The following is an 8984-nucleotide window of genomic DNA, read 5'->3' on the forward strand; positions in this document are numbered from 1 at the left end:
GGTAGAATACGTTGCAATTGTAAAAAACGAATAAATTATTATCATTATTCAAAATTGTTTATTTTTTTATAAATATAATTTAAGAAGCACTTGAACATTGTAAATTGTTTTCTTTGTTAATCATTTGCTTAGAATATTCTGCTAGTAACTTCGTTCCAGAATTTTGTGAAGAATATGGCCTTAAATGAAGAACTCTAATTAGTCCATTTTGATATCCAGCAGCTATCCACAAATAACTCCAGGCATTTGGATTCCAAGCAATCTATAAATATTATAATTTTTATCATCAATAATTTAAATGTACACATATATTTTAATTTATATTTTTAAACAAATTTATTTTACCCGATTAACAGATGTGAATTGGTATTGTTCAATTGGTGAAAATTTCATAGCATCAGAATTTAGAGAGCTACGTCTTACGGATTTTTTGGTTCCTTTATTTTTCATATTCTATAGACAAAAAAACAACTCATTATAAATTCTGTTTATTAGTTGAGTTTTATAATAATAAATAATACTTATCCATACATTTAAATCATCATGGAAAATAATTCCGAATTGATTTGCACATTCTTCATAAGTTTCTGGCATATAGTTATGATCCTTCAAACTCGCTTTACTTTTATTTTCTTTTTCAACATCATTTGCTGTTTTCTTTTTTTCTTGCGAGGTTTCAAGATCTACAACTTCAATAGACGAAACTAACCATCTTTTTCTTGTAAGTCTATCAAGATCTTTAAAATATAACATCTGAAAAGGGAATATAGCAGCTATTTCTCCTGACAAAGTTCCATGGCATATGCCATTTGCAAAATCTGAAACTGCTAATCCATATGTTACAGAATTAGTTGGCAGCAAAGGAAATGTTTTACTACATGCTTCACGTAGTCCAATCATGTAAGTTCTAGTGTGTGTTAATCCAAGAACATCATCATGTGCTGTATAAACGTTCGGCCAATGCATTAGCCATGCTCCATTTACAACTACACCTTTTTTGACAACTTCAAAGGCATAAGAGGTGTCTTCTAAATCCCAAAATTTTGTACATCTATCTAAACTAGCAGTAGCTAAGTATCTTTTTCCTTTTATCGGAATTATTTCTACGTAAGTTACAGCTTGTCCATGAGCATAAAAATGTTTATAAGCATTTATATGTAAAGTATCTCCTTTTTTCGTAACAAGAAGAGGAGAATTATTGATTATATTCCATAAAGCAACATAGCCATTAGAAAAACCAGCCGCAATAATGTCGTGATCGACTAATTTACTCCAACTAACTCTTAAGCATTGCCAATTTACCTTATTTTTGTCATGTAAATATTTGTTAACATGTAAAGTTATAACAGGTTCAGTTTTATAAATCGGTAAATCATGATCTTTAATTGTGTTAAAGTTTAATACTTCAGGGAAAGGAAGAGAATAAATATGGACACAGCCATCAGATGAAGCAACAGCAAGAAGTCCCATTCGTTGAAATAAATTTTCCGATTTTTTATTATTTATTAAATTAAAATGTCCATAAGCTCCTGAAGGGCACCATTCCATACACCAAATAGTTCCTTTTTTATGAGCTAATGCATAAGAAAGTTTGGGAGCAACAGGAGTACAAGAATGTGCTTGGGTTAAATGGCCTAGGTTCCATATTTGGATAATATTGTTATATTTATATGATTTTCCTACTACATGAATACTATTCATTGATGGATGGGTGCTGATAGCTAAATATTGATCTATATCGTTAGAATACATTGTAAGAGGAATAGGTAACCAGGCCATTGACCATACCGGACCACCAACGAAAAAAGTAGGAATATTATCAGTAACAGATGATTCAAATTGATTCCACGTTTTCCATTCATTTAAATCTTCAGTGGTTTTCTTTAAATTATTTGATAAATCTTTAGCTCGTTTAGTACGCATTGATTTTTTAACTTTTGGAAGATATTTTTCAGCTTCCGAATTCATTAGTAAATGAAAGGCATTAAGGTGTAAATTTTCAAATAATATTAATCTATAATTTTTTATATAAAAATCCAATGTCCACTTGATTGCTGGAGTGTAAGGAATATTTAAATTATTGTCTTTATAAAATTTAGTTTTTTTCAAAAAATCAGCTCGGTTGTCAGAATTTAGAAATTTATCATACTGTTTTTGTTTACCAGCAGATCTAGGAATATTTGGTTCATCATTAAATGGATCGTTATCACTTTCTTCACTTTGACTTTGATTAAAATCAAATTCATCATCCGAAACTAATTTTTCACGATGATCATTTTCTATGTGATGTTTAAGATTTTCTATTAATTCTGATTCGAACTTACAAATTTTACAAATATAAGTCTTGCGAGGTGTAAAATTACACTGACCATGATGATTACATATTTCTTGTAATGTAGAACCAGCAAAAGTACATCCAGGCTGGCGACACAAAGCTTTTTCATTTGCTGCAAGAGCTTGTATCCAGTATCCTTTCCATACATGAGGAATGGATTTCATTAACTTTGGTTTATCAATAAAACTATCAATGTTATTTTTCTTTGCTTTTTTCGCTGGAGGTTTGACGTCTTCATGTTCTACAAATTCGATTATTTTTGATGCAGCCTTTTCGGCTGCTTTTCGTTTCCGTTTGCCATCATAATCATCCACCTTCACTGAGTTTATGACTTTTTTTGAACGTTCAACATCTCTATGCGTTCGTTCATGAAAATCTTGAGATGATGGCATAAATACACTGTGACATATTGGACAAGTCCACATCATTGATTCTTTTTCTTCTTCAGACTTTCCACAAAATTTATAGTGGGATATAAAACCTAAAACACTCCGTTTTGTAGTGTTACACTTATCACAAAACAATACTCCACGTTTTTGTTTATGAGCTTTTGTTAAGACACTTCTCCATAACTTTTCATTATCTTCATAATTTATTGGTTCATTACCTTCTATCCAAGCTGTATTATTATGCTTATCCAAATTATGCTTTCTCCACTGTTTTTTAACAACATTTTTCTTGCATCTTCCACAAACAACTTCTTCATTTATAAATTCTATTTCAATTGTAGTATATTCTTTATGGAATTCTGTTGGTCTTAATGAAAGTCGTGGTGTATATTCATTATCAGGTTCAATTAGCTTTCTTCCAGGCCGTCTACCACGTCCTTTTCTACGTCTTCTACGTTTGACGTTCGTTTGGTTTGTTTCTTCTTCTGTTAATTCACCACTGCTTAGACTTATATTTGCTGTTGTATCTATATTTTCAGTAGATGAATTTTCACATGGTGGAATTTCTTCTTTGGTAACATTTTGCAACGTCAAATCAGCATTTTCTACTTTTGACATTGTTAGAGGATTTTCAACAATAACTTTTCGTGGCCTGCCACGTCTTCGTTTGATTACTTTATTTGTTTTATCATTGCTGTGTAAGGCAACCTCATTTGAATTAATATTTTCACTGGAATTAGTTTGTTGGGCCATAATGGATTTACTATCTACACAATCACTATTAGTGGAAATAGTTATGACATCTGTCGAAGATGATCCATGAACTGAACGCTTATTTTCTGATAAAGAAGGCGATGGTTGATTATTAATAAATGGATGAAAGTTGAGTTCGGCATTTTACCATAAATATCCGATTTTTCACTATTAATAAATTTAAGCTATTTCAGATGCTATAGGCAAGGATGAAAACAGTGTTTAAAAAAACAGTACATTTCACACCAACGGAGGAAGAGACTACTTTTTCTTCCTTGATGTGCAATACACTATTTTATGTTATTATTCAACTTTATTTCAAAAATTTGCCGGTGCTACAGTACTCCGAATTGTAGATAAGGTTAGTTCAGTACAAGAAAGGTTAGACTGTACATACACTGTAATCATTTTTTGTTATTTGTTCCGAAATGTAATTAAACAAATAATTAAAATAAAAAAAACTTTTATAATAAATATTAATTAAATGTATCGGTAGTTAAACATAGATTAGAAAAAAAATTAATGTAATACATGTTACATCTTATTTTAAAATATAATTTGTTTTATTTAACCCTGTTTTCATCCCTACCCATAGCATTCGAAATACCTTAAAAATTATGAATAATCAATTCTGTCACATAATTATGATAGTATTACGATTGCGAAATTAGGTTATATTACCTGACGAATGATTATTTTTTTTTTTGTTCGTTAAATTTGTACACTTGTTCATTGTTTATAGTTTATGAGTTTAATTTATTTTATTCATAAATTATTACATGTAAAAAAAAAGTTAAAATCAGTATTAAAAAATATCTCTTTATAAAAACCACATTCAGTTAGATTCGAACCAACGACAAACACCGACTCTGAATTCAAGAGCTGAATTATCATAGGAGCCATTCATTGTATGGATGTGTACCGACAGTGCGACTTTTGACACACACACACAAATATGTGGGAACGTCCATGTACGAATGTGTATGCTAAGCAAGCACGTGGTGACTTGTACATAGGTACAAGATCAATAGTTACTTAACTTACGGGGTAAACTTTTAGAATATAAATAATGAGTAATTTGCATTGTATGTGAAACGTACATTTTTTATTTTTCAAGTACATTAGTATAAATTTATACCATTCGCCTTAATAATTCATTAATTTTATCTTCGCGATTACCAAAATCACCACCTTCAACGTAATGATTGGTCTTTTTTCGCCATCCACCGGTTGGTGTGTTGAGCTGTAAAAATTTTATTTGTTATAATATTGTAAAATTTTTTGTATAGAAATGTGTAAAATTCAAACCATGTTGTATATATAAATATAACATACAACAAATGCTAAATTTTGTATTAATTTATGACATAGTGAGAGGCAATGTAATATTGTTTGACTATCATTACCATGCCTATGTCAATACAATCTGTTAATGAATAATAATTTTGTAATTACCTTGAAAGGCCAGAGGAAATTACTAGCGTACTTGAATTTGGGTCCAACTGTGAAAACTTCATGAATTAAATCTTCAACACAAATAATACCAGAGCGTCCTAAAAATCAGAAATCATAATGAGTATTAGTAGAACTAAATAGTTACTTATAAATATACAAATTTATCTCATTGAAATAAAAGAAAGAACTTACCTAATTTTTGTTCAATTATGGAGTTACTGGTGATGGGAATTCGCTGACGCTCAATCTTAGCGAAACCCCGTTTATAAATTAATTCACGAACGGATTTCAAGTTAGGATAACCCCATGTGATGTAAGGTTCGACAATACGAAGCATGTTAATTGTAGCTTTATTCAATTTCACAAATACTCCATTGTTAATTTGCTTCAATCTAAAAAGCTGAAGAATCTTTCGAACCTTTGGAGCAACTTGATTCACACTGTTGGATAAAAATTATAATGAACACAAGTCTTAAAGGGTTTGATGTTTTAACGTAGATTCAATAAATTTTCTCAGTAATAGTAATGAATCTTACCCCCGAATTCGAATAACAAATGCGAGACGTGCTTCACCAGGTATGTAGTAATTACCACGACTTTTAGCTTGTCTCATCAATCTGATTTCATCTCTTTCTTTCATTCGGTATTCCTTCACATATTTTTCTGCACGTTTGAAAATTTCTTTTCGTTTCTTATAATGTGCTGCACGTTGCTAAACAAATCAATTGAAAAAAATAAAATTTAGTATATTTCAATAAAAATTCAATTCATTATGGTGAACAGAAATGTAAAGCTGAAGTACTTTGATAGAAGCCTGAAGACGGGCAACTTTAGCAGTTTGACGTCGTTTTCTTCTTTTTAAAATAGACTCAGGAACTGCAGGTAATTTTTTGGCTGCCGAAACAGCTTCTTTCTTCTGCCTGAAAATGAAATATTTACAATTGTTATATACAGTGCATTCGAATTTCGTTTTTGAGGTTATGATCATGTAGATATCAATATTTTAACAAAATAAGTATCAATTTTTAAAGATTTAGTTTTGATAATGACAAGAATTCAATTAAAATTAGAATTCTAAAATTTAGATAGTTGTTTATAAAATTTAATTGAAATAAATAGGGATAATACAGTAGTTGACAATAATACAGTATTTGACAGTTAGATACATAGACAGACGTAAAATATGAAAAATAAAAATTCTCAGTTATTAAGAAAAGATCGTATTTTTTAGAATAACATTTAATTATTATGAATCTTATCTTATACATGCGATGCTTTGAGATTTTATTTAGCGAATAAAAATACTCACGCGTCCGCCATTCTTCTATTCGGCTGAAAGACTTGACGGTATCCAAAGACAACTTCAAGTGATTGCCGATACATATGAAGCTGCTTGCTATTTTAAAAGGCGGTAATTTTAAAATATTTAAAAAATTTTTGTTACAAAAAAATATTAAATTAATAATTTTACTTTTACAATGTACTTTTGTAATTAATGTAGTGCATCAAATCAAATGTATGAATGAGTACAAAAATATTTATTATGTAAATTATTTAATTTACAGAAGTTGAAATTTATAATTTAAAATATAATTAGATATTTTTTTTGATTCTGTCGATTTTTTTATTCTCTCTATCTGTAAAAAAAATATTCTTAAAATATAGTAATAACTACTAATTGATTATATTAAAATATCTACCAATCGCATCATTTTGTACTTGTAATTCATCTCTTTATAACTTGTAGAAAAAATAGAATATTCCAATCCTCTTGCCAATTGAGCAAGATACTGAATTTCTATATCTGGCTTATTTATACAAGATGCTTTTTCATAATTTTCATTCAAAGCACTTTGCAAAAGCTCATAAATATTACATCTATGCTGAAAATTCGATAAAATATAATATAATTACCAATTAGCAACCTTTAATTGTATAATTGTTATGCTTACTATGGGTTCAAGATCTTTGACAATTCCTCCCGTTTTGTTTAGATTATAAACTGCTATGATAGGTGTCTGTTTAAGCGTTGGTAGTATATCATGTTGATTAGCAAACTCTTTAAACTTTTCCTGCCTCGTCCTTACAATTGATTCTTTTTCACAAAAATCACAAGCATCACCGCAAGGATTTATATTTATTCCAAAGTATCTTGAATAAGTCAAATGACGACATCTAAAATAAAAATGTTAATTAATAACATGGAAAAATGTTAACTTAAACGACTAAATTGGTACAGCATCATACTCAGTAGACAAGCAGTACTGTATCATGGTCTTAAATTCTTCAGAAGTTTGATTGGTCTTTCTCATAACAGTAGCTTGCATATTTATCCAATCTTCAATACCAAAATACATTCTGCAAAGAATTTTTTCATTATTTCTCAAATAACTGCCAATTTGTCGATAGTATTGTTCTAGTCTCAACGGAGGGGACCAGTGTATAATACATCTTAGCGAGGGTTTAATAAATTTCATCCCAAATTTATGTGTAATTGCTAAAATTATGATTTTTCCATCTATCCATTTTTTTTCATTTTGATTCCTTTTTATTTCCTCTAATTCTAAAAGAATTATCTATGTAAAGAAAATGTATGTATACCAAAAAAGAGAAATAAAGAGAGAATGTGATGATTATTACTTGAACAATATGCTGCTGCAGGAATACCAAGTTTAGTTAATTGTTTTGCAATCATCATTGCTTCGTGACATTTGGTACAAGAAATGATTCCCGAAAATTCTTCCGAACTGTTCATAAAATTTTCAATGAGCTTCTTTACATCGTTAATTGGATTATCTAAAATATCTTTATATTTTACTTGAAGATAAATATTTGGAAGCTTCCAATTTGAATAACTTATTTCTCGAGAGTTTTTTAGATGTAAATAGTTTTTTATGTCTGTCATGATATTCTCTGTACCAATTGAAGTTAGAGCTATAAATTTTATATGAGGATAATCATCTCGTACTTTGGTTATTTTTCTATACAACTCTACAGATTCCTCATAATATTCACTTATACAATGTGCTTCATCTACCACAATAAATGAAATTAAATCATGAGCATTTAACATTTTTATAAACGTCTACGAAAACAAAATATTTATTACTTTAATATCAATAATTAAAGCGTCTAGAAAGTGAAATATATACCTGGAACCAAGTGTTCATAAGCATATTTGAAGTCACATAAACAAATTTAAACAACTGAATAAATTTTTCGAAAAATTTCGTTAAATTAAATTCATTAGATCTCGAATGAAAATAAAATGCATCAATATTACATGTTGCTAGAAATCTTCTTTGTTCCTTAAAAAAAAAGAATTATGTATTTGATATTCTGAAAAAATATTATCAAATTATAATAATATAACGTACTTCAGCAGTATATTTGTTCGCTACAATTACAATAGTGATTTTCACATCACACAACATTGTTGGTAATTGATAACAGATAGATTTTCCAGCAGCAGGTGGCAAACTAATTAAAACATCATGTATTTCTGTAAATTAATTTGTCATCAGAATTGAATTTCTTTTTTTTTTTGTGTGGATAAATAATGGTCAAAAACAATTGTTTTTACCTGTTGATATTACAGCTAAAGTAGCATTATATTGATCTTCAGATTTGAATGATTCAAATTTAAAAAAATGTTTTAATTTTTCTTGTAATTCTTCTTTCTTTGTATCTGTCATGATTATTCAGAAGTTGAAATATTTTCTGATATAACTGCAATTACTATAAAAATCATTTAATTCTTTCTAACGTACACTCGATGTCATAGATGCTGTCCAGTTATTTAAAGGTTATAAATGCAATTTCTCCATATCTTCCTACATTTATCAAATTAAGACAGCATTTATGACGCTGAGTGTATGTATGCAAGTGTTTTTTCCGAAAAATTAAATAAGGTGAATGAACAAATGAAGCCGACAACAACAACGGCTTTAGTAATCGCCAGCACACTTGTGTGTAGCGACATAGTTCTGTAGTTATGTGAATTTCCAGTAGAGTATCTACTCTAAACAATTGAAAGTTTAAAGGGCTAAAGC

General features: G+C 29.1%; 3 protein-coding genes across 5 annotated transcripts; all 3 read right to left on the minus strand.

Moving 5' to 3' along the window:
• Positions 1 to 38: 38 nt before the first annotated feature.
• On the minus strand, positions 39 to 4346 carry LOC118066102 (general transcription factor 3C polypeptide 2). 2 transcript variants are annotated; one of them, XM_035081895.1, is made up of 4 exons: positions 4159 to 4346; positions 532 to 3563; positions 346 to 453; positions 39 to 262 (listed from the first exon to the last, which is right to left on the minus strand). In XM_035081895.1, the coding sequence occupies exons 1-4, from the start codon at positions 4208 to 4210 to the stop codon at positions 80 to 82; spliced, it is 3375 nt and encodes a 1124-aa protein (XP_034937786.1). In that variant the 5' UTR covers positions 4211 to 4346; the 3' UTR covers positions 39 to 79. The 2 variants fall into 2 exon arrangements, with proteins under 2 accessions (XP_034937786.1, XP_034937795.1); XM_035081904.1 differs by having other exon boundaries at positions 532 to 3645; positions 4159 to 4261.
• A 214-nt stretch (positions 4347 to 4560) lies between these two features.
• RpL7 (ribosomal protein L7) lies at positions 4561 to 6324 on the minus strand. The gene is made up of 6 exons (XM_035081916.1): positions 6242 to 6324; positions 5735 to 5852; positions 5469 to 5644; positions 5125 to 5372; positions 4933 to 5030; positions 4561 to 4720 (listed from the first exon to the last, which is right to left on the minus strand). Exons 1-6 carry the CDS (start codon positions 6313 to 6315, stop codon positions 4610 to 4612), a joined length of 825 nt encoding a protein of 274 aa, XP_034937807.1. The 5' UTR covers positions 6316 to 6324; the 3' UTR covers positions 4561 to 4609.
• A 108-nt stretch (positions 6325 to 6432) lies between these two features.
• LOC118066199 (ATP-dependent DNA helicase Q5-like) lies at positions 6433 to 8908 on the minus strand. Of its 2 annotated transcripts, XM_035082069.1 has the most exons (9): positions 8770 to 8908; positions 8516 to 8670; positions 8310 to 8434; positions 8085 to 8240; positions 7573 to 8017; positions 7180 to 7495; positions 6885 to 7107; positions 6633 to 6815; positions 6433 to 6569 (listed from the first exon to the last, which is right to left on the minus strand). In XM_035082069.1, the coding sequence occupies exons 2-9, from the start codon at positions 8625 to 8627 to the stop codon at positions 6492 to 6494; spliced, it is 1638 nt and encodes a 545-aa protein (XP_034937960.1). In that variant the 5' UTR covers positions 8628 to 8670; positions 8770 to 8908; the 3' UTR covers positions 6433 to 6491. The 2 variants fall into 2 exon arrangements, with proteins under 2 accessions (XP_034937960.1, XP_034937953.1); XM_035082062.1 differs by having other exon boundaries at positions 8516 to 8908.
• Between the last annotated feature and the right edge of the window lie 76 nt (positions 8909 to 8984).

The sequence above is a fragment of the Chelonus insularis genome, unplaced genomic scaffold (genome assembly GCF_013357705.1).
Source record: "Chelonus insularis isolate UGA/USDA-ARS -01 unplaced genomic scaffold, ASM1335770v1 contig_121_pilon, whole genome shotgun sequence".
NCBI classification, from domain to species: Eukaryota; Metazoa; Arthropoda; class Insecta; order Hymenoptera; family Braconidae; genus Chelonus; species Chelonus insularis.

What these genes read in the sequence shown, in the direction of transcription:
- LOC118066199 (XM_035082069.1), bottom strand. Translation starts at nt 8,627, where the DNA reads ATGACAGATACAAAGAAAGAAGAATTACAAGAAAAATTAAAACATTTT. An exon ending in TTTAGCTGTAATATCAACAG is followed by an intron (nt 8,435 to 8,515) that starts GTAAAAACAATT and finishes ATTAATTTACAG; the next exon opens with AAATACATGATGTTTTAATT. An exon ending in TTATGAACACTTGGTTCCAG is followed by an intron (nt 8,018 to 8,084) that starts GTATATATTTCA and finishes TTGTTTTCGTAG; the next exon opens with ACGTTTATAAAAATGTTAAA.
- RpL7 (XM_035081916.1), bottom strand. Translation starts at nt 6,315, where the DNA reads ATGTATCGGCAATCACTTGAAGTTGTCTTTGGATACCGTCAAGTCTTT. An exon ending in AATAGAAGAATGGCGGACGC is followed by an intron (nt 5,853 to 6,241) that starts GTGAGTATTTTT and finishes TTTCATTTTCAG; the next exon opens with GCAGAAGAAAGAAGCTGTTT. An exon ending in GTCTTCAGGCTTCTATCAAA is followed by an intron (nt 5,645 to 5,734) that starts GTACTTCAGCTT and finishes TGATTTGTTTAG; the next exon opens with CAACGTGCAGCACATTATAA.
- LOC118066102 (XM_035081895.1), bottom strand. Translation starts at nt 4,210, where the DNA reads ATGAACAAGTGTACAAATTTAACGAACAAAAAAAAAAATAATCATTCG. An exon ending in AAAAAATAATCATTCGTCAG is followed by an intron (nt 3,564 to 4,158) that starts GTAATATAACCT and finishes CTTCTTTATCAG; the next exon opens with AAAATAAGCGTTCAGTTCAT. An exon ending in AATTCACATCTGTTAATCGG is followed by an intron (nt 263 to 345) that starts GTAAAATAAATT and finishes TAATATTTATAG; the next exon opens with ATTGCTTGGAATCCAAATGC.